The 25146-nt window shown below is 38.2% G+C and overlaps 1 protein-coding gene across 3 annotated transcripts in view; it reads left to right on the top strand.

The window, feature by feature from the left end:
* VCAN (versican) overlaps positions 1-25146 on the top strand; it is a 116887-nt gene that overhangs the window by 23258 nt on the left and 68483 nt on the right. For all 3 annotated transcript variants that reach the window (XM_036091246.2, XM_078067090.1, XM_078067089.1), the window contains exon 6: positions 21216-21509. In XM_036091246.2, coding sequence (XP_035947139.2) covers positions 21216-21509 — 294 coding nt within the window. The remainder of the gene's footprint in view (positions 1-21215; positions 21510-25146) is intronic.

Below are 25146 nucleotides of genomic sequence, written 5' to 3'. Positions count from 1 at the left end.
GTGTATGCCTCTCTTTGAAGTAAAGGCCATTGGCTGAACTTTGAATTGATAAAAACTCTTGTGGAAAGTTGACTATATAAAGTTACATCTGATGTTTCAATTGCCACATCAATGACAGATTATTTGAAAGTAAGCCAAAATTCCTCATAAGAGAGATTTATTACTATATTCAGGGGTATCATAATTGCCACCTATATTTTATTGTATTTTTGACAGCCAAGTGTGTGTGTGAGCGTCAGTAAAAAATAGAGATATTGATGCAATCAGAATGCATGTGATGGAAAATATATCCAGTTATGAACTAAGGTGCAATAACTTTCGATCAGAAGCCAAATATTCCAGGTGGCCTAATGAAAAAGTCAATTAAGTGTAAAATGAAGCATAGTTTAAAAAGGTAATTAATTTTGTTTTAATTTAGTCATTTAAAATGAAAGGCATTTAGTTAACAGAATGTCAACCCTCTTTTTTTTCTTCTTGTTTTATAATGTCATATTCATTCTGTTGTATGTATTTCTTTATAAAATTCAAATAATTATACTCTATTAAATCCAGCTAGTTTAGGGGAGAAAAAAAAACTAATCTGGTTCTTATTCTAAGATGGTGATTATAGCACAGTTATACATACTAATGTAATATTCAATCCTATTTTTAAAAATAACCAGTAAATGTAAAACAGCAGTTATATTAGCTATATCCACAAGCCAGAATTCCAGTACGAGCCTGTATTTTTGGAAATGGTCTAGACATTGTGGTGGCTTATTAGCCATGATTCAGTAACAGAGCACTATTACCAAGAAATTAAGGGAATTAAGATTCTAAAGTAGGAAATCTAGAAATTAAGATAATCACAAAATAATCCTTATTAGAAAGTTTAATCTGTGTTTCCTGGTGAGGTAGCTTTGGAAAACATTGAGAGGGTTCCTTATTAGGAAGTTTAATTTGGGTGTCCTGGAAACATAGGTTTGGAGAACTTTGAGAGCATTTAGAATAGAGTTGAGATGATCATACAGTTCGGAAAATTGAGTAAAGGACTGGCATTATTTAGGAGTGGTAAAGACAATGCTGAGAGAGGAGTCTGGGGAGGTCGTTAAGGTCCCTGTAATTAAGAACAGGAAGGACCTCAACTGAATCCCAGCTCTGTCACTTACTAGTTGTGAGATCCTAAACAAGGCTTTACCTCTGTTTCAGTTTCTTCTTCTCTGACATAGCGACAATTAGAATACGTACTTTTTTTTTTTTTTAATATTTTATTTATTTATTTGAGAGAGAGAGAATGAGAGAGAGAGCACATGAGAGGGGGGAGGGTCAGAAGGAGGAGCAGACTCCCTGCAGAGCAGGGAGCCTGATGCGGGACTCGATCCCAGGACTCCAGGATCATGACCTGAGCCGAAGGCAGTCGCTTAACCAACTGAGCCACCCAGGTGCCCTAGAATACGTACTTTTTAATCAGGGTATGAAAATGAGGCGAGTGAACGTGTAAAGCTTTTATCACAGTGCGTGTCTCAAAGTAAGTGCTCAATAAATAATAGCTTATGGATATATGAAAGGTTCTTTATTTCCACTGAATTCATAAAAAGAATAAATGACTTAAAATTGCAACTCTGTGAATTAGGTTCAATATAAGGAAAAATTTTCTGATAATACTGCAAAATGTAGAAATAATCTTGACAGACTATAAAATTTCTTCTCTGGAGTGTTCTTAAAACTAGAATTTTTCTGAGATGTTCTGAATGCAATGTTCTGTCAAAGTCTGAGTCCTGGTACTTTGAAGTGTATAGAAAAGAACTGGAAATGGCTCATTTTATGAAGAAGGATGACTTTCATGTCAAGGCATTTTGAATACGATAAATTGCTTGAATATTACTTGAATATTACTAAGAATTAAAATTAATACAGTGACAAAACCAGAATTCCTGTGTTATCCCTCCTAAATAGTTTAAAATAAGTTTATTCTCTGATTAGAATATTATATTCTTGACTAACAGTGTTCAGGAATCAATCTGGTATCTGATTCCTCATAGGAGGTCATGCTAGTGGGAGATTTAAATAATTCTGAGAGTGCTTTGTGAATTAATGCATTCTGTGCTGAAAACTGGCTGTTTGATAGGAAGTATGTGTGTCATAGCAAAACAAAATAAAACAAAAAAACAAACAAAAAACTATCCTAAATAAGATAGATAAGAGAATGTTGGAAAGAATGGTGGTAGGTGAGGTCAGTCTGCTTTCATTTTCATGGGTGACCTGCTTAGTTTCCTTGCAAGTGAGTCAATACTTCCAGTCTCATCCCTAGACCCGACGAATGATTGATCTAGGAGCTTCTTGCTCCTCTGATATAGGCAACCTTGGGGACTTACAGCTCATCCTTCTATGGCCTATATTTTCTATGTAACCCTACCTTTGGCTATTACTTCTCCTGGAATAACTACTACCCTACTATTCTGATTTCCTGGCTTTCACATAAGGTTCCCAGCACTTTGATGTGTCTGTACTATGGGCTTTCTCCTTCATCTCATATCCTCTTCCTAAGTCCTAGTTGATTTTTCTCACCTTTACATCTCCAAACCTTGAATATATGACTAACCACCCCCAAATGTTTGCTTTGTCTCTGTCTCTCCCCTAAGACTGTGGCTTATGTATATCCCCACTATGTCCATGCTCCATAGATGGAATCACATAAATGTGTGAATTACTGAATTGACCTGCAAACTAAAAGTGCCCACTCTACTCGCCTTGCTTTGCACTTACCCCTTGGATAACTTCACCCCTCTCCAGGCTTAATCGCTATTCTACTTGCTTCCCAAATTTTCATTGCTCCAATTTCCTTATTAGTTTGTATAATGTCATACTTGTTCTTGTAGGTAAACTGTACATCAAATGCCTTGTAGGATGAATGGGGCATGAAAGTACACCAAAATAACAAATAAGTGAAAATGGAAATGTTAGTTTCTAGTTTTGCATGTTTAGCCCTGAATTCTCTTCTGATTTCCATACCCATGTTTCTAGTTTGTGAATCATTTCCGTGTCTCATCTCTGGTTTTGATTCTCACAGATAATCCCTATGCCTTTAACAGACCTTCAAGGGGCCTGTTTTACAACCATCAAAGAGCTTGAACACTGTGTCCATGTTCTTCTCCTACTCAAAATCCCATGGTGAATTTTCTGTCATCTTCCTCCTCAAGCATAAACTCTGCATAATCTTTGAAGTCCCCCAAACCTGCCTAGAGGGTAACCAATTCAACCTTGTTTCCCTCTTTCCAACATGACACGTGCACCAGCCCTCCACAGACCCTGTGTTTGCTCCCACCTGCAGTTCTGCTTTGGTCCTCTCAGAGAACATACACCCCTCAGCTTTCCAACACTCTGCTCTTCCCTGTACCTGAAAACTTACTGCTTCCGAGAGCCCATCTTTCGCTCTTCCAGATCACATGATTTCCTTAGTCTGAACTCCCTCTTCCACATGTTTGGTGTTTAATTGTCCTTTAGTTGCTATATAGTCACTGAATACAAAATGTGATCTGTTAGTTTTGTTTTGCCAAACTTCTGTAACTGCCTGTAGAGATAAGGCCATAAACATCTTCTCTACCTCTCTCAATCTCAATGAAGGACCTATTCCATTAATACGAACATAATAGTTACTCAAGAAATACTTGGTGGTAAATGCATTATTTTTTTCAGACTTTGTCTCTTTTGGAATACAATTACTACCACCCTTCCATTTCTATAATATTTGAAAAAAATGCTTCACTTTGTTCCCCAAATTTACTAAGAATCTATTTTTTTTCATCTTTATTTGATCACCATGATACTAATTTTTCTCTTTGAATTGCTCCTCTCACTCTTCTCCATGGTGTCTCTTAGAAAGAATTCCTTCCTAGCGATACATTTTCTCTTTTCCATCTTCTCACAGTAATTTCCCTTTCTTGCCACCCTAGCCAGTCATCCCCTCTGGGATTGGTTCCTTTGTCCCTATTCACAATTTAGCACTTAATTTTTATACTGCTTCCGCATGTCAAAATCAAAGATAGTTCTATCACCTTCATAACTGTGTAATACTTCTATGCCATCCTTGTGTCTGGCCTAGAACCAAAAAATAACCTTTCCTTTTTGTTATCATATGATCCCCTTTAGAAATGCAAAGCTAAAAATTTAGGTGAAGGCCCGAATGTCCTTAAACAGATCTTAAGCAGGGCTTAAAGGTTCAGGCTTTTTTGGAGGCTTTGATTGGATAGAAATCAGTTATCAAATCTGGAAATTGTGTGATTTCCTGCGATAGATTCTCAGATTGACTTTTAATTTTGTTTCTTTCTTTTTTTTATTTTATTATGTTATGTTAATCACCATACATTACATCATTAGTTTTTGATGTAGTGTTCCATGATTCATTGTTTGCGTATAACAACCAGTGCTCCATTCAGTACGTGCCCTCTTTAATACCCATCACCAGGCCAACCCACCCCCCTCCCCTCTAGAACCCTCAGTTTGTTTCTCAGACTCCATAGTCTCTCATGGTTTGTCTCCCCCTCCGAATTCCCCCCCTTCATTTTTCCCTTCCTACTATCTTCTTTTTTTTAACATATAATGTATTAGTTTCAGAGGTACAGGTCTGTGTTTCAACAGTCTTACACAATTCACAGCACTCACCATAGCACATACCCTCCCCAATGTCTATTACCCGGCCACCCATCCCTCCCACCCCCCACCACTCCAGCAGCCCTCAGTTTGTTTCCTGAGATTAAGAATTCCTCCTGTCAGTGAGATCATATGATACACGTCTTTCTCTGATTGACTTATTTCGCTCAGCATAATACCCTCCAGTTCCATCCACGTCATTGCAAATGGCAAGATTTCATTCCTTTTGATGGCTGCATAATATTCCATTGTATATATATATATATATATATATACCACATCTTCTTTATCCATTCATCTGTCGATGGACATCTTGGCTCTTTCCATAGTTTGGCTATTGTGGACATTGCTGCTATAAACATCAGGGTGCACGTACCCCTTTGGATCACTACATTTGTATCTTTGGGGTACATACCCAGTAGTGCAATTGCTGGGTCGTAGGGTGGCTCTATTTTCAATTTTTGAGGAACCGCCATACTGTTTTCCAGAGTGGCTGCACCAGCTTGAATTCCCACCAACAGTGTAGGAGGGTTCCCCTTTCTCCACATCCCCGCCAACATCTGTCATTTCCTGACTTGTTAATTTTAGCCATTCTGACTGGTGTGAGGTGGTATCTCATTGAGATTTTGATTTTGATTTCCCTGATTCCGAGTGATACTGAGCACTTTTTCATGTGTCTGTTGGCCATTTGGATGTCTTCTTTGGAAAAAATGTCTGTTGATGTCTTCTGCCCATTTCCTGATTGGATCATTTGTACTTTGGGTGTTGAGTTTGGTAAGTTCTTTAAAGATTTTGGATAATAGCCCTTTATCTGATGTGTGATTTGCAAATATCTTCTCCCATTCTGTTGGTTGTCTTTTGGTTTTGCTGACTGTTTCCTTTGCTGTGCAAAAGCGTTTTATCTTGATGAAGTCCCAATAGTTCATTTTTGCCCTTGCCTCCCTTGCCTTTGGCCATGTTTCTAGGAAGAAGCTGCTGCGGCTGAGGTCGAAGAGGTTGCTGCCTGTGTTCGGCTTTAGGATTTTGATGGACTCCTGTCTCACATTTAGGTCTTTCAACCATTTGGAGTTTATTTTTGTGTGTGGTATCAGGAAATGGCCCAGTTTCATTCTTCTGCATGTGGCTGTCCAATTTTCCCAACACCATTTGTTGAAGAGACTATCTTTTTTCCATTGGACATTCTTTCTTGCTTTGTCGAAGATTAGTTGACCATAGAGTTGAGGGTCCATTTCTGGGCTCTCTATTCTGTTCCATTGATCTTTGTGTCTGTTTTTGTGCCAGTACCATACTGTCTTGATGATTACAGCTTTGTAATAGAGCTTGAAGTTCGGAATTATGATGCTGCCAGCTTTGCTTTTCTTTTTCAACATTCCCCTGCCTATTCGGGGTCTTTTCTGGTTCCATACAAATTGTAGGATTATTTGTTCCATTTTTTGAAAAAAGTGGTTGGTATTTTGATAGGGATTGCATTAAATGTGTAGATTGCTCTAGGTAGCATTGACATCTTCACAATATTTGTTCTTCCAATCCATGAGCATGGAACATTTTTCCATTTCTTTGTGTCTTCCTCAATTGCTTTCATGAGTATTTTATAGTTTTCTGAGTACAGATTCTTTGCCTCTTTGGTTAGATTTATTCCTAGGTATCTTATGGTTTTGGGTGCAATTGTAAATGGGCTCGACTCCTTAATTTCTCTTTCTTCTGTCTTGTTGTTAGTGTATAGAAATGCCACTGATTTCTGTGCATTGATTTTATATCCTGCCACTTTACTGAATTCCTGTATGAGTTCTAGAAGTTTTGGGGTAGCATCTTTTGGGTTTTCCACATAAAGTATCATATCATCTGCAAAGAATGAGAGTTTGACTTCTTCTTTGCTGATTTGGATGCCTTTTATTTCTTTTTGTTGTCTGATTGCTATGGCTAGGACTTCTAATACTATGTTGGATAGCAGTGGTGATAGTGGACATCCCTGCCGTGTTCCTGACCTTAGAGGGAAAGCTCTCAGTTTTTCCCCATTGAGAATGATATTCGCTGTGGGTTTTTCATAGATGGCTTTTATGATATTGAGGTATGTACCCTCTATCCCTATACTCTGAAGAGTTTTGATCAAGAAAGGATGCTGTACTTTGTCAAATGCTTTTTCTGCATCTATTGAGAGGATCATATGGTTCTTGTTCTTTCTTTTATTAAGGTATTGTATCACACTGATTGATTTGCAGATGTTGAACCAACCTTGCAGCCCAGGGATAAATCCCACTTGGTTGTGGTGAATAATCCTCTTAATGTACTGTTGGATCCTATTGGCTGGGTGAGATCCTATTTTGTTGAGAATTTTTGCATCCATGTTCATCAAGGATACTGGTCTGTAATTCTCCTTTTTGATGGGGTCTTTGTCTAGTTTTGGGATCAAGGTAATGGTGGCCTCATAAAACGAATTTGGAAGTTTTCCTTCCATTTCTATTTTTTGGAACAGTTTCAGAATAGGTATTAATTCTTCTTTAAATGTTTGGTAGAATTCCCCTGGGAAGCCATCTGGCCCTGGGCTTTTGTTTGTTGGGAGATTTTTGATGACTGCTTCAATTTCCTTGGTGGTTATAGGTCTGTTCAGGTTTTCTATTTTCCTAGTCAGTTTTGGTAGTTTATACATCTCTAGGAATGCATCCATTTCTTCCAGATCATCTAATTTGCTGGCATATAGTTGCTCATAATATGTTCTTGTAATTGTATTTCTTTGGTGTTGGTTGTGATCTCTCCTCTTTCATTCATGATTTTATTTATTTGGCTCCTTTCTCTTTTCTTTTTGTTAAGTCTGGCCAGGGGTTTATCAATCTTATTAATTCTTTCAAAGAACCAGCTCCTAGTTTCATTGATCTGTTCTACTGTTCTTTTGGTTTCTATTTCATTGATTTCAGTTCTGATCTTTATTAATTCTCTTCTCCTGCTGGGTTTAGGCTTTATTTGCTGTTCTTTCTCCAGCTCCTTTAGGTGTAGGGTTAGGTTGTGTATTTGAGACCTTTCTTGTTGCTTGAGAAAGGCTTGTATTGCTATATACTTTCCTCTTAGGAGCGCCTTTGCTGCATCCCAAAGATTTTGAACAGTTGTGTTTTCATTTTCATTTGTTTCCATGAATTTTGTTAATTCTTCTTTAATTTCCTGGTTGACCCATTCATTCTTTAGTAGGATGCTCTTTAGCCTCCGTGTATTTGAGTTCTTTCTGACTTTCCTCTTGTGATTGAGTTCTAGTTTCAAAGCGTTGTGGTCTGAAAATATGTAGGGAATGATCCCAGTCTTTTGGTACCAGTTGAGACCTGATTTGTGACCTAGGATGTGACCTATTCTGGAGAACGTTCCACGGGCCCTAAAGAAGAATATGTATTCTGTTGTTTTGGGATGGGATGTTCTGAATATATCTGTGAAGTCCATTTGGTCCAGTGTGTCATTTAAAGTCTTTATTTCCTTGGTGATCTTTTGCTTAGATGATCTGTCCATTTCAGTGAGGGGGGTGTTAAAGTCCCCCACTATTATTGTATTGTTGTCGATGTGTTTCTTTACTTTTGTTATTAATTGGCTTATATAATTGGCTGCTCCCATGTTAAGGGCATAAATATTTACAATTGTTAGATCTTCTTGTTGGATAGACCCTTTAAGTATATGTGTCCTTCCTCATCTCTTATTATAGTCTTTGGTTTAAAATCTAATTTGTCTGATATAAGGATTGCCACCCCAGCTTTCTTTTGGTGTCCATTAGCATGGTAAATGGTTTTCCACCCCCTCACTTTCAATCTGGGGGTGTCTTTGGGTCTAAAATGAATCTCTTACAGACAGCATATTGATGGGTCTTGCTTTTTTATCCAATCTGATAGCCTGTGTCTTTTGATTGGGGCATTTAGCCCATTTACATTCGGGTAACTATTGAAAGATAAGAATTTAGTGCCATTTTATTGCCTGTAAGGTGACTGTTACTATATATTGTCTGTGTTCCTTTCTGGTCTGTGTTACTTTTAGGCTCTCTCTTTGCTTAGAGGACGACCCTTTTCAATATTTCTTGTAGGGCTAGTTTCATGTTTTCAAATTCCTTTAGTTTTTTTTGTCCTGGAAGCTTTTTATCTCTCCTTCTATTTTCAATGACAGCCTAGCTGGATATAGTATTCTTGGCTGCATATTTTTCTCATTTAGTGCTCTGAATATATCATGCCAGTCCTTTCTGGCCTGCCAGGTCTCTGTGGATAGGTCTGTTGCCAGTCTAATGTTTCTACCATTGTAGGTTACAGATCTCTTGTCCCGAGCTGCTTTCAGGATTTTCTCTTTGTCTCTGAGTCTCATAAGTTTTACTATTAGATGTGGGGGTGTTAACCTATTTTTATTGATTTTGAGGGGGGTTCTCTGTGCCTCCTGGATTTTGATGCCTGTTTCCTTCCCCAGATTAGGGAAGTTCTTTGCTATAATTTGCTCCGATATACCTTCTGCCCCCCTCTCTCTTTCTTCTTCTTCTGAGATCCCAGTTATTCTAATATTGTTTCATCTTGTGGTATCACTTATCTCTCGAATTCTGCCCTCGTGATCCAGTTGTTTATCTCTCTTTTTCTCAGCTTCTTTATTTTCCATCATTTGATCTTCTGTAGCACTAATTCTCTCTTCTGCCTCATTTATCCTAGCAGTTAGAGCCTCCTTTTTTGATTGCCCTCATTAATAGCCTTTTTGATTTCGACTTGGTTAGATTTTAGTTCTTTTATTTCTCCAGAAAGGGTTTCTCTAGTATCTTCCATGCTTTTTTCAAGCCCAGCTAGTATCTTTAAAATAGTCATTCTGAACTCTAGTTCCGACATCTTACTAATGTCTGTATTGATTAGGTCCCTGGCGGTCGGTACTGCCTCTTGTTCTTTTTTTTTGAGGTGATATTTTCCATCTTGTCATTATGTCTAGAGAAGAATAGATGAATGAGAGAACAAAATGCTAACAGGGTAACAATGACCCCAGAAAAATATACACTAAACAAATCAGAAGAGACCTGAAACAGGGGGAAAAGAAAGGGAAAGAATGAAAAAAGAAAAAAAAGAAAAAGATTTAAAAAAAAAGAATATGATCAAATATGATCATGCTGGTGCATAGATCAGTGCCACACACTAGATTTTGGGTGTATTTGGGTCTGTTAGAAGAAACTGCCTCCCAAAATTTTTAAAGAAAGAAAAACTTATATATGTATAAAAATAAGGGTAAATAAGATGAAGGGATGGAATATGACTGTAAAGATGAAAATTATAAAAGATTTTTTGAAAGGAATTGATCAGATAAGAAGTTGGTTGAAAAAAGAAAGAAGAGGAATTAAAAAAAAAGGGAGAGAATGTGATCAGGCAGGAGACTGGAACAAAGCCATACACTAGAGATTTAGGGTATCTTTTGGTCTGTTAGAAGAAACTGTATCCCAAAATTTTAAAGAGAGAACAACTTATATATATATCAAAAATAAGGTTAACTACAATGAAGGGATAGAATATGACTCTAAAAATGAAAAATAAAAAAGATTTTTTAAAAAGTGATTGATAAGATGTTGGTTGAAAAAGGGAAAAAGAAAAATTCAAAAAAAAAAAGATTAAAAAAATTAACTTTGAAAGACTAAAGAATCATGGTAAAAAAGCCATGAATTCTATGTGCAGTATTCCCCTAGCGCTGGAGTTCTGCCGTTCTCGTTGATCGGTAAACTTGGTCTTGGCTGGCTGTTCTTGCTGATCTTCTGGGGGAGGGGCCTGTTGCCATGGTTCCCAAATGTCTTTGCCGGAGGCAGAATTGCCCCGCCCTTGCTGGTCCGGGCTAAGTAATCTGCTCGGGTTTGCTCTCAGGAGCTTTTTTTCCCTGCAAGCTTTCCCTACAGCTTTGGAGGCCAAGAGTGAAAATGGCGGCCTCCCAGTCTCTGCTCTGGAGGAGCCGAGAACTCCGGGCCTGACTTCTCAGTGCGCCCCAGAGAAAAGCAGTCAATCACTCCCGTCTCCCCGGTCTCCATGCTCCCCTGGCCTGTGACTGAGCATTTCTATCTCTGGCACCCGACCCCATGTGGAGTCTCCAAACCCAGCAGATCCCTGTGGTGCGCTCCCGCGCCGCTCCTCCCAGGGGTGGAAGGTGAGTCTCCCCGGATCTGCCGCTTGTTGGGTCCCTGCTGGAGGAGCAGTGGCCTGACTGTGCCGCGGATCATGGTTTATGGCAACCCCGAGCTGAGAGTCCGCTCCTCGGCTCTGTCTCTGCAGCCGGCTTCCCCGCTCCGATACCTGGGAGCTCTGCCGCACTCAGGCACCCCTGGTCTCTCTGTGACCCCGTCGATCCTGAGACCACACTGTCCCACGAGGGTTCCACGCCCTGCTTAGCCGCTGGAGCGACGTCCCTCAGTGGAGCCGACTTATAAAAGTTCTGATTTTGTGCTCCGCTGCTCTGTCACTTGCCAGAAGTGGCCGACGGAGGCCCCCTCCCCCGCCGTCTATCTTCCCGAATATCGCCTCCGATTCACTTCTCCGCATACCTTCCAGAAAGTGGTCGCTTGTCTGTTCAGAGAGTTGCTGCTATTCCTTTCTTCAGTCTCCTGTTGAGTTCGTAGTTGTTCAGAATGGTTTGATCCTTATCTAGCTTAATTCCTGGGACCAGACGAAATTTAGGTCTCCTACTCCTCTGCCATCTTGCTCCTCCCCATATTGACTTTTAATTTTAATGGGATTTACAACATATAATCTACAAAATACTTCACCAGCGGGAGTTATCTAAGAATTAGTGATACTGGTCTTATTCAGTTAAAACGTTCTGTGTCAGCTAGAAGAGCTTCCTACTTACTATGGGTCAGCAAATGATTCAAATATTGATTCTGGATTACAGAAACTCCTCACTTCCATTCACTTTGGTTTGGTGCTAGAAGATGCTGAAAACTTTTCATTTATTCTCTGTAGAACTCGTAGAACCATAGATCATAGCTGCAGCTGTGGCTTCTTACATAAGCTTTGGAAATTAACATGTCTTGCTAGGGACCTGAAACTGACCTTGGGAGTTTTGAAGAGTGTAGCTAAGAGCCAGTGAGGAAAGCAAGCAGGCATGGCACCCTGGCAGCCCCTCTGGAAAATGATATCCTCATTCAGTATAATGATTTCCATAGATTGACCGTGAAGTAGCTCCACAGATAAGGTAAGGAAGGAAACTGTTTATTATTTGGTTGTATTATTGTTTAACTTAATCCTCATGAGAACCTTGTCAAGTATTTCTTTTTTTAACCCTGCTTTTTGCCATAAGGAAAGGTTAAATAATGGGATATGCCCTTTTTCCTATTTCCCGGCAGTAAACTCTTGTGGCTGCAGATTCCCCAGAGGAGAACAGACAGTCCTCCCAGCCAAGAAGAGATAAAGTGCTCTCCAGACTCCCCCAAATTTCTGATTTCTCGCATAAGAATATCTTCATTCTTATTTGAGTAATGATTTGTTTACTCATTGTGTTGTAATGATTAGAATTGCTGGCTTAAATGGTAACTCCATTTTTAACTTCTTGAAGAACTGCTTGCCTGTTTTCCAGTGTGGCCACACCATTTTAAATTCTCACCAGCACTATATTAGGGTCCTGGTTCTTTCACATCCTTGCCAACACTTGTTTTTATCCGAGATTTTGATTACAGCCAAAAATATCTCATTGTGGTTTTAATTTGTATTTCTCTTATGGCTAGTGATGTTAAGCAACTTTTCATGTGCTTATTGGCCATTTGTATATTTTCTTGGAGAAATGTCTATTCAGTCGAGTTATAAAATGAGTAAGTCATGGGGATGTAACATATAGCATGGAAACCATAGTTAATAATTTATATTGCATATATGAATGTTGCTAAGAGAGTAAATATTAAAAGTTCTCATCACAAGAAAAAATATTTGTAATTATGTATAGTGATGGATGTTAACAAGACTTATTGTGGTGATCATTTTGCAATATATACAAATATTGAATCATTATGTTGTACACATGAAATGAATATAATTTATGTCAATTAAACCTCAATTAAAAGAAAAAAAGAAATGTCTAGGGGCACCTGGGTGGCTCAGTCCGTTAAGCATCTGCCTTTGGTTCAGGTTATGATCCCAGGGTACTGGGATCGAGCCCCACATCGGGCTCTGCTCAGCGGAGAGCCTACTTCTCCCTCTCCCTCTGCCTGCAGCTCTGCCTACCTGTGCTCTCTATCTCTCTGTCAAATAAATAAATAAAATCTTTTTTTTTTAAGGTTTTATTTATTTGACAGAGAGAGACACAGCGAGAGAGGGAACACAAGCAGGGGTAGTGGGAGAGGGAGAAGCAGGCTCCCCACAGAGCAGGGAGCCCGATGCGGGGCTCGATCCCAGGACTCTGGGATCCTGACCTGAGCCGAAGGCAGACGCTTAATGACTGAGCCACCCAGGCGCCCCAATAAATAAAATCTTAAAAGTAAAAAAAAAGAAATGTCTATTCAGAACCTTTACCCATTTTGTTTTGTTTTGTTTTTACCTTTACCCATTTTTAACTGGGGTGTCTTTTTGTTATTTAGTTGCAGGAGTTCTTTATATACTCTAGATTAAAGTGTCTTTTTGGAAGATTTGCACATTTTTTTTTCCCCATTCCATGAGTTGTCTTTTTTACTTTCTCAGTAGGGTCCTTTGACACACAAAATTTTTGAATTTTAATGAAGTCCAATTTATCTCTTTGTTCTTCGGTTGTTTGTGCTTGTGGTGTCATATCTAAGAAAACACTGCCAAATCCCCAGTCATGAAGACTTGCTTCTGTGTTTTCTTCTACAAGTTTTATAAGTTTTAAGTTTTATTTTTCTTTTGATTGATTTTGAGTTAATTTTTGTATGTGGTATGAGTTAAGAGTCCAGATTCATTCTTTTGTATGTATAGACATCCAGTTGTCCCTGCACCACTTATTGAAAAGACTGTTCTTTCTCCCATTTAATGGCCTTGGCATCTTTTTGAAAATCAACTGTTCATAGATATATGGGTTTGTTTCTGGACTTTCCATTCTATTCCATTGATCTATATGTCTCTACTTATGTTAGTCCCACATTGTCTTAATTACTGTTGCTTTGCAGTAAATTTTGAAATTGGAATGTATGAGACCTCTAACTGTGTTCTTTTTCAAAATTATTTTAGTTATTCTGGGCCCTTGAGTTCTCATCTGAATTTTAAGATCAGCTTGTCGATTTCTACAAAGAGGCCAGCTGGGATTCTGATAGGGGTTGCATTGAATCTTTAGATCAATTTGTGGCATATTGCCATCTTAACCATATTAAATCTTCAGATCCATGAACATGGGACATTTTTCCAATTCTTAAGACCTTCTTTAATTTCTTTCATCAGTGTTTTATAGCTTTTAGAGTATAAGTTTTACAGTACTTTTGTCAAATTTCATCCTAAATATTTTGTTCTTTTTTGATGCAAATGAAAGTGGAGTTTTCTTTATTTCTTTTTCTGATTGTTTGTGGGAAGTATATGGAAATGCAATTGGTTTTTATATATTGGGCTTGTATCTTGTATCCTGCAACTCTGCTGAACTTGTTTATTAGTTCTAATAGCTCTTTAATGGCATCCTTAGGATTTTCTCTATATATACCCTTGCATTTATAATCTTACCATAAGTAGACTTGTCATGATATACATCCCTTGAAGCATGTGACATTTGCTCTAAGATTTTGATGTCAAGGTCTTTTGGAGTTCTGAACTGAAAGAGCTTCTTAGGAAATACAGTGGCCATTTACCTTTCAGCTGTGAAAAGTAAAAAAAAAAAAAAGCCAAACTAGGCTGATCGTCCTGTGTTGACCCATAGCCATACCGTGCCTGTCAAATCAAATAACATGTTCAATCTCTTAGATATTTTGAAGACTCAGACACCCAGAAATATTTTAGAATTTCTTTCTCACTCTAATTAAAATCTTACTGCTTTGTCAGTGGGAAAGAAGGAGATATGACATCCTGAAAAACCATAAAAATATGTTTAAATTTTAAATTTTAGTGGGGTTTCCTATCTCTTTAAGCTCTTCAAATCGACATACATGAGATCTTGTATAATAACACATTGACAAATACATGGATTCCTTTCCTTATCTGACTTAGAGCATTTTAACTGACTCTAAGAGCCAACTGATGACAATTCTTTAGTAATTAATTGGAAGTTAAAAATTCAAAATTCTGTCTGTGCTCTAAGCCACATCATGCTTCTCCTTCAGCCTAAGACAAGTGAAAAATCTGAAAGGTGCTGATCTGTCCTTCCAGTCTCATTACCGCCAAATTGGGAATAATGCCAGCCTTGCACTCGAGATGGAATGAAGTTAGGTTGGCAGCCCCTGAGGTTTTCTTGTCACTTTGAACAGAAGGGTGGTCTCTGTGCAGGTTGAAGGACCAAATCTTAGGGGAACTGACATGCTTTTGAATTATCTTCAAATGTTGGCCCTCAAAAGATTATATAGCAGTGTATGTTAGCTGTTAATCAAACATGTACAGCTGATGGATACTGTGATCCAGAGTATAATGAGCATTAGTCTTCAATGCTTTGATCGTGTGTACGTAGACACAGTCAAAAAAGAGCAAGAGTGAGAGAGGGCAAGAGAGAGAGAGAGAAAGGGAGAGAAAGAAAAGAAAAAATAAACATCCTTTGAAACTTAAAAGTCCAAAACTTCAAAGCTAATAATAATTATGCTGAATTGCTTTTATCATCAGGATATTTGCCATAAATGGTTTTATTATATCGGCATTTAGAAGCTCATGTCACATGACTACTTCCTGCTTACACACTGTAGCTACTTTTACATATATTTATTACTTATTATAACTTAAATAGCAAGGCAATGTAGTAACATTTATAAATCCTGAACTTCCTTAAAGTGAAAAAAAAAAAATCAGAGTTCTTTTTTCAAATGGATAAAGGGAGTCATGATTAGTTTATAAGAACTTATTTTCAGACTGGACAGTTCATGATAGAAGGGTTATGAGCACAAATAAGCAGAAACAAACAATAAACATTTATCACACTACCCAGCAAATATACCCAGCCCAGAAAACTGTGGTGGGATTTTGGCTTTGGCTACCTGTCCACTGAATCCAGCAGAGAATGGAGTAATTATGTATGTCCTGCCCCTGCCAATTCCCCTTTTCTCCTTGGTATTTACAGGGAATTGTCTGCAGGAAAGAAAGATCTTATCCTCGCTTTGCTCTAGAACCGGACTCTTTAATAGTTGTTCTGAGTTACTCCTGGGTATAAATTCTAGCTTTTGAACAGTGCAGGTCATTTTTAATGTTTGATTTGTTTTCATCATTGTTTGCCATTTCAGTATATGTCATTTTTTAGTCTGCCAAGAAGCCACTTTCCCATTTAGCAATGAGAAGTGTGGAAAAAAGAACACGCATGGTCCAATTTCCAGGGAGTCTTGTAGCAGTTAGTTGTCAAACGAAAGTATTTTTTTCCTTAATATTTCTGATGATGTTAATTCCCATGATTAAAGTAAATTTAATTTGTGGAATGTCACCAGATATTAAAGTCTCACCAGCGGTGTCTTCCAGTTTCTTCCAGGATATCCCTAGAAAGTTGAAATAACAGGAATAATTCAAACCGATAACATTTAATTTGAGATTTTGGAAAAATATGCATTAAGATACCACATATATGTTTTTCAGATAAGTATGCAAATTATCCTATATCTGCAATCCTCTGTTCAGCATTATTATATCTCATGTGTGTACTAATGTGAGCATATATGTATACACCTCAATGAATTCTTACTTATGCTAACTTAAATTAACTTGACCTTTTATGTTAAGTAATTATATGTAAAACATTTTGTATATTTCTTTCCTGACATTTTATTTGTTCTCTTTAGAGAAAAATTAAGTATTGTCTCATAGGTAGATAACATTTACAAACATGTTCCAAATCTTTACTCTAGTTACCAATTTGATGGTAAGTGTCTTATAGATGTAGCTACCTTGAAGAGGCTACTTCTGGAACTTAGAGAGCAGACTCATTGTCAACTTGTAAAAGTAATGTCTACCACCCAGGAAGGCAACTATCCAGTAAATCTAAAGTACATTAAATGGCTCAGTTACAAGTATTCAGTGGTAGAAAGAGAACACAGCCTTGTCCTGTGCTAATAAAACGGGCATTTTATCTCACAAAAGGTTTTGCTTTCTCTCCCTCTCTAAAGCAGTACTATGATTCAGAAGGAGCTTTTATTACCTACATCAGAGGCAAAAAGGTGCCTTTAAGATACCTTCGGGGCAGGAACTTACACAACCTGACCAATTAAGTTGTGTCGTAGAGAAAGAAACTAAGCTAATGCACTTAGTTGCTTTGCTTGATTTCCCAGGTTTGCTTTCTCTTTCTCTTGATTCTTTGGTGCCTGATGTGCCCTTGACTCTGAACTTCAGACTTTATGTCTTGATGCATCCTGTTATGATCATTCATTTTTGGACCAAGGCTGGAGTTACATTATTGTTACTGGCCCAGACTTAGTATCTGTCTCATTTCATTCTGCTGCGTTATAGTTTAGAACATATAATTTGACCTGTAAATAATTCCTGACTATGGATTTAAAAACTGAGAGTAGATCACTGGAAACATTGAAAATCTTAACATCTTGACTGCTTTATCATTGTAAAAGTGGTCAGTGTTTAGCTTAAAATCTGCATTTTTTTCCCTGTGGTATCGATATGCTTTTTTTCTGTGGGAAAGCTTTGTGCCTACCACTTATTATTGAGGAGAAAGCCTGCTTTTGTCTGCTATTCCTTGGTTTACTTTTCTCAAAAAGATCTTCTTTTAAGAAATGAACCTCCGTGTTCATTAAATACCGTCTTAGATGCTTCATCGAGGTCCCTGCCTCTTCCCCGTCCCCTGTGCTCACTGGCAGGCTTTGATGCAACCCTAGGAGGCAATGGACTTCATATACCCTTTGCTTTGTACTCTAGCTTTTTGGCTCCTGCTTAATGCTGTTTGCTTACCTGGTCCACTTTGCTTCTATCTTAAGTAGGTTGACACGTAGGCAACCAGAAACTTAATAGCAAATTATACTTGCTATGGATTCATTGAGTTTGGAAAATGATTCCACGGAACAGGTCCATGGACTATTAATTGGTATTCTATGAGTAAAGGAGGCTTCTCTGGTCAGATGGCTTACAAATTGTAACTTCCTGTGGGAACTCTCAATAAATAAGCTATAATATTAAATGCTCTGAGAAGTCTTGCAGAAACCTGTCAGATCACTTGCATTTGTTTTCCAAATGCAGTTGTCCGTGGAACCTCTTTTCTATAGAATACCTATTCGCATCTCAAGGATCACCAGTTTTCTGTAGAAGACATTTTTGGGAATTATGTACTTCGAACTTGGACCATAAATTAACAGTCTTTCTGATCCACATCTTCAACAATAAGCTTTTAATAGGTTAATTCGGATTTAAACAATAGGTCACCTATGTTTGTATTATGTTAGATAAAAGATATATAATGTCAAAGGATTATCTAATTAAAACCAGGCATCTAAGGAATAAAAACAAAATAGGAGGTCATAGATGTCTTAGGAATCCAAGACACTTAGTAATACAAATTAGTTCAATTACTGCTGTGCATTACCTATTGACTTACCTTTTTTATTTTCTGGTTTGGGTTTCAGTATAAAACGGATGCTAGGATATTCTGGCATATTTTAGAAAAGTATAAGATGTCCTGGCCTTAATATTTTGAGGTTGATACATAGGATGGGCAAAGTTTGGAGGTTTGACTCAATGCCAATTAAATCTTTTTTTTTTTAAATCTGAGTTGAATGAAACCCAATGGTGATATCTTTTTCAATGTTTTTTTTTTTAAATTTTATTTTCAGTTTTTGAAAAGTTCCTACATATAAAGGAAAATAGGTGGCCTTGGGGATAATAGAATTTAATCAAATAAGTAAAATGATTATTTTATGGGTATTGGATAGATGGATGGAAATTATATCTTCCAAACAAATGAATTAAATAATTGACTGCAATATAGTCAGACTTAACAAGAGTTTCTATATAAAAATTCTATAAGTAGATCTTTATTGACTTAATAATAATAAGGGAATTCTCTTTTTAACCTACCAGCATCTTCTGAAACCTTTCTTTCCTCTAACACCCCAAATATATTTGCTGTTTAAAAGAGGTGAAACCATTTACCCATGAAATCCTGCTGTCACTCTTCTTCACTGGCCCTTTGGTCTGGCCACATTTGGAGAAGTTGATTTCCCCCAACATACAGACTGGCATTGCTGTTTGGAATAGCAGACTTCTACTCTCTCAATTCTATTTCTCTGCCTGCTTTGATTGGCTAATCACTCTTATTACTATAAAGGAGCAGTCATTTTGCCTCAAAATTGCAGTACATCACAGAGAACTAAGGCAACAGAAGGATATTCCAGCTGTAATAACAAATGCAAGTGTTCTACCTTGGAGGGAAACAGTTTGGCGTGCTGCCCTCTCTCACTCTTGCATTCCTTTGAAGTGAATGAGGCTGCTCAGGAGCACACAGACAGTCTCTCTGTCTGCCTTGCCCCAGGTTGCTTTAAGCCAAATCCATAGGTGAGATGAATCAGCTCTTCTGGACCGCAGCTCCCCACAGCTCGGCTGCAGTCAGCTTTTTTGAATGTGCTGCTCGGGGAGGACGGAAGAAAAAGAGCACCTTGTTTCTTAACAAGAACTTGAAATGCCATTCACTTAGCAAGGATTATTGAAGATCTACTCCGTAAGTGGTACTGTGACCCTTATGCTTTTAAAATTTCTTAGGGAGGGAGATGGTGCAGGAATGTGGCTGGAACTTACGTTCTTACAGTGTATTTTGGATTTGAGGTTACTGTCCTTGCCAACCTACACAGTTAAGGACAAAAAGCGATTCCCACCGCCCCCCCCCCCTACTTTTTTTCAGTTAGGTAAAAGTCATTTTTCTCTCTCTTCTTCAAATAGCTCTTATAGGGATTTGGCCTATTTTAGATTCATAGTGACCAAAGCTGACGTGTGTGATTTGGCCATTTTTCCCGCGACTAATTTTTCTTGTTTTATGAAGCTATTGCACACTCAGAGAGAGTAATGGCTCTATTCATTGTAAGCAATCGCTTGTTACATCTGGCTTTAGTCAGGTGAAGAGCTGAATCGTGAGAGCTCTGGAGTCCCCTTGTCTAATAAATCATACAGTCAGAGACGGCCTCAGTGAGATGCAGCTGGGACCTGCGGCTGCAGTAATGGGCTATCAATATTTTCGCTTCCCCCTGCCTCATTTTCTCTCCCTCCCGCCTGCTGTATTTGCTTAGGTATTCTCTCACCCTGCCTCTGTCTTCGAGCCACTTGTGCTGTAATGTGAGAAGCATCATTTAATTTGCATTGAATTTATTGACGCCCCTTGTTTTGTTAGCTCCCCACGTACCGATTTAACAAAGCATTTATTCTAGCATTTCCAGAATATTTTATTGTGACATGTTAAGTTATTGTGAACAGATTCTCTGCTAATTGGGCCTGGTGATGAACAAAGTAAACGTTCAGCCTTCCTTTGTTAATCAATAAGCAAATAGAAGAGTCTCTCAAACGTAGCTAGAGCCCCGGCTAGCGCGTATGATGTCTTTGTGAGACCTGGAAAAGGGCGCCCCCTTTGGGCAGACAGATTGCGAGAGGTATGCACCCTGGGCAGAGCGAGCAGCAAACAAAAACGTGCCTCTTCCTCCAGGGGGACCTTGGTCACTTGGGCCAGTTGGAGTGGGAGCGAACGTTAGGGGGCCTCCATGCACTCTCAGCCCCGGATGACGTAACAACCACGGGACCCATCTTGCTTTCCTGTCCCTTCGCATCTTCAAACCCTGGAGTTTTTCTTGTTTTGTTGTTTAATTTGATGGGAGTTCATCCATTTTGATGGTAGTGAGAGGTGAGAAAGAGGGTTCGAGAGCTACTGTTGGATTTCAGGTGAAACGATGTGAAATAACCCGGGTGACATTTTAGTATAGTTTCCTTTTCCAGCCTGCTCTATCACGGAAAAGAAAACTCATTTCCCAGATGATAATCGAAAGACTCAATGGAGAAGGTGTGTTCATTTTAAAGAAATGATTGTAACTTTATTATCAAATGGTTGCTTCTGTTTACCCATGGGCCATAGAAGCAGTCATTTGATATTAAAGTTAATATATATGAACTTTCCTGGTATGTGTCACACTAATAGTGGCAAAATTGAGTCGCCGTGCTGTTTACTGCTTTAAAGAACCAGAAGCTGGGCGCCTGGGTGGCTCAGTCGTTAGGTGTCTGCCTTCAGCTCCGGTCGTGGTCCTGGAGTCCTGGGATCGAGCCCCGCATCAGGCTCCCTGCTCCGCGGGAAGCCTGCTTCTCCCTCTCCCACTCCCCCTGCTAGTGTTCCCTCTCTGGCTGTGTCTCTCTCTGTCAAATAAATAAATAAAATTTTAAAAAGAAAGAAAGAAAGAACCAGAAGCTGCTACCTTGCCATGAAAAAAGTATTATGTGCTTCTAGCCGCTCCCTCCACCCACCCACCCATAAAGTGGAGAGGAATGAATAGTAAAACTTAACGTTTGTTGTCATGTTTTTTTCCCTCCTTATTTCAGGTGATGTGTTCCATATCAGTGCTCCCGATAAATTTACCTTTGAAGAAGCTGAAGAAGAGTGTGAAAACCAGGACGCCCGGCTGGCGACAGTGGGGGAGCTCCACGCAGCTTGGAGGAATGGCTTTGACCAGTGCGATTACGGGTGGCTGTCCGACACCAGCGTTCGCCACCCTGTGACTGTGGCCAGGGCGCAGTGTGGAGGTGGTTTACTTGGGGTGAGAACCCTGTATCGTTTTGAGAACCAGACAGGCTTCCCTCCCCCTGATAGCAGATTTGATGCCTACTGCTTTAAACGTAAGTGTTTGAGACCTTTTTAAAAATTACAGATTTAAAAAAAAATACTTCGAAGACATGCCTTGGTGTTCACCTAGTGGTGGGAATGGATTCCATGTCTTGCAGTGTATGCACAGAACGGAAACAGTTCAGTGACTTTCAAAAGCCAGTAAACGGAACAGCAGCGATATGGTTAAAACAACAGGAAGTTTGACAGATGTTTTTTTAGAGGTGATGAGGAAATGTCAAGTTAAGGTCTTAACTATGCTCCATTGCACCTAGAACCACAGAACATAGTTCTGATTCTTTGTTTTTGTTTTTGTTTTGTTTTGTTTAACATTAATTGCAGTCCTTAAATGTAATTAGATTGTTGGTGCTGTAATGTTGAGGCCAGCTGTGGCTGAGTTGAATCCTTGAATTCTGCTTATTTTGTCTTTGTTTGGTATGTCTTTCTTTGAAATGGCGGAGAATTCAAATTTCAGTAATTGCAGGTGAGTACTTGGAACAGATATGGATAATCATAACATTCAATTAATACCTAACAGGAAACCATGCTATAAATAAGTATCTCCTTTCATCTTATTTTAATTCAGGTAATGGAAATATGTGCCTTCTAATCACTAATTCTCTAGTACCATATTGAAGTACAGTCTATGTTCTTTGAAAGGTGTAACGTAGGCTATCCTCAGTTAGGTTTGCTATTTAAAATTGATCTTAAGTGACATCTCTCCACATTCATGATATAATTGCTTAAATTTTTCAGATGTCCTTAAATTATTTTAGCAGTAGTAGTCACATGATATAGTATCGTGCTCATAGGATGCTTGATCAAACAAGCAAGTAATCCAGAGTCTCACTGTGATTTTTACTGAAGGGTCTGTATTGTTGTGACAGCTAAACAAAGGTTTCCTAGCATTTGGGGTGAGTATGTTCAAAGTAGAGCCATGTTATATTGAAATAGAGTAAAGGGTTTTACTAAGTTTCCAATATATCTTATTTTAGTAATACATAACTGAAATGAATAGAAAATATTATGGAATTGGTTTCTAAACTGAAGTGCACAGGCATTCTTTATCAACCAAACAGTCACCGCTAGGGTGTCCGAGTAGAAGAGCCATTAGCGCTGTGGAGAGGCGTGATCTCACACGCCGCGGCCTCCCCGCTGAGCTGCCTCTGCCCACATCTCCTCCCACAGACTCAGCTTTCCGAGTGTGAGAGCCATGTGTTGGGTGTCAGGGCAATACAGGCTGGCCATAAAAAGCCACTTGAAAATACTGACTTTTGTTCCTAGGCCCTGAAACAGCAGAAAAGTTCTTCCTTACTTATTTTCAGGAAAAGAAACAACAATAAAGAGGAAAGCCTATCTCTAAAAGTAGAAAGATAGACATTCTTTTAACAGTGACTCTCAAGTAGTTGAAGCTCTAAAATCAGTTTTTCATTAAGTGACTATGATTAAGAACTGAAATCAGATTGGTGTCGGGGGGCAGGGTTAGGGAGGTTTAATTAGGGAAGGAGTGGAATTATCCAACTGGACTACCTTGCTCAATTGGATTTTCTTGTGCTTGATAAAACTGGCAAGAGAGAACTTTTAAACAACACTTTTTTTTTTTCTCCCTGAGGGTAAAACTTAAACCAAAGGCTGTCTGTAGACACAAAGAACTCATCCTGATGTGTTTTAAATTATTTATTTAAATGAGGAATTCACATGAACGGATGAAATGACAAGATACTTAGTTTCAAATACAGTAGCCACCTACTAAAAATCTATATAAAATCTGAGAAAAGTTTGAAAGTTTAGGTCCAGTTTTTTCTAATTCATCTGAATCGATAGAACTTGGAAATATATAACTTCCAAATATCATGGTTCAAATTTTGAGTTTTTTCCAAACCAAAGTGTAATCTAAACTAATCCAAATCTAATCTAAGGGTTAGAGTCTTGTTTATTTCTTCCCTAAAGCCTATTATATTTAAAATGCATTCAGCATCTAAAAGATTTAGAAGGCTTAGTCATAACATAAAAATCTTTCTTAAATCACACACAGTGCCAACAGCTTCCCCAAATTTCTTAATTCATTTTTCAAGGATTCTTTTAATGTATATATTTTAAAGAATTTAAAAAATATTCTCAAAATGACTTGACTGCTACTCACTTTTCCCACACAGTTGAGCGGTGGCCAAATACCTAGGGTGAAGTGTATGAGTTGTGACCTCAGCAAGAGTTCCGAAAGCGATTTCAGAGATGTACCGCTGGTTGGTTAAGTAGAGGAATTTAGAAATTTAACCATATTTCTCTTGCTTGCTTTTTACCAAATGTAGAAGGGGTTTTTAAAGCCACTTCTTGGTGAATGAACAATACCAAACCTCACTTTGCTCTAATTCTCTTTTCCTTCTACCATCACTGAAATAGAATATTAACAATGGCTGATGACAAGCATAATTAGAATCTATTCATGTCAAGTAGATTTGAAAAACAAGGAAATTAGTACATTTGTGAAATGAAATTTTCCTGTGTATTTCCCTGTGATGATTAAACTAAATTGTGCACTTTTGATTTTTCTTTAACCTCAGAGTTAAGCAAGTTCTGTGATAGTTAGAGACTTAGGGCTTTGAAAAATCACCCATACATCCCCAAATTTAAGTCAGTCAAAGCCACTCAAGACTCATGATAATCTTTCACGTTATGTTATTAATGATCTCCAAGACAGGGAGATAGAACATGTTTCCTAGAAAACCCATTCTCATATCCTTTTACCATATGGTCGGATAGTTTTTCTAATTATCTAAATTCATTGCATTGGACTTTGAGCCCATTTTTCCTTTTTAAGTTGGAGACCAAACTCTAAATAATAGCCATTTCTATTATTGAACACAGTTGTTCAGTTGTCTCTCAGCATCTTCCTCAACTGACCTAATTTTCCTGTTTTGAAATTTTAATTTCTAAGTGTCTGGTCATCTATGGGATCTAGCTTTGAACCCTCATTTTTTTCTATCCCTCTGTTTGATTAAGCTAGGAACTAGAATTGTGGCTTAGAGAAGGCTAAATAAGTTCCCACCACTTCATGTGCTACACTTCTTACATATTTGTTCACTTTTAAAGTTGGCCTGCCCTTCTAACCCATGGTGTGCTTACGATCCTTTTTGTCCCCTCAACTATAATCTGACTGTAGGCACCAAAACTAATACTTCCCTAAGTGGCATTTTAAATATGTTTTCTGTTTTTTGAATTTCAATCTGTTAGCATTCAATCACTCATAAAACTTTTTAAAAAGAGTTTGAATTCCAATGCCATTGTTCCAGCCTTTATTCTATTTACCGATGAAGTCCGAATCAACTTATTGAATATCTACTCTATTTGTGAATTCTCATGTTTACAGTTATTTATGTGGAAAACATTTTAATGTAGAAGAACTAATTTGAAATTAGTCACTTTCATATAATGTAGGCAGTACGGGTGTGCGTTAAATCGACTATCATGCTGCTAATAGGATCTTTATATCTTATTGGGAAAATCTGCCTCGTGTCTTATAACAGAAGCACAGAGAAGAGAGTCCATAGGACATAAAATACCATAAGTACAGTGATGCAAAACATCTGTGTGGCAGACAGCTGCAAAGGTTGGAATGGGGCTTTTGTGGGAAAAGAAATATGCTGATTTCTG

The sequence above is a fragment of the Halichoerus grypus genome, chromosome 2 (assembly GCF_964656455.1).
Source record: "Halichoerus grypus chromosome 2, mHalGry1.hap1.1, whole genome shotgun sequence".
NCBI lineage: Eukaryota > Metazoa > Chordata > Mammalia > Carnivora > Phocidae > Halichoerus > Halichoerus grypus.
This window is presented reverse-complemented; position numbering and strand designations above follow the sequence as displayed.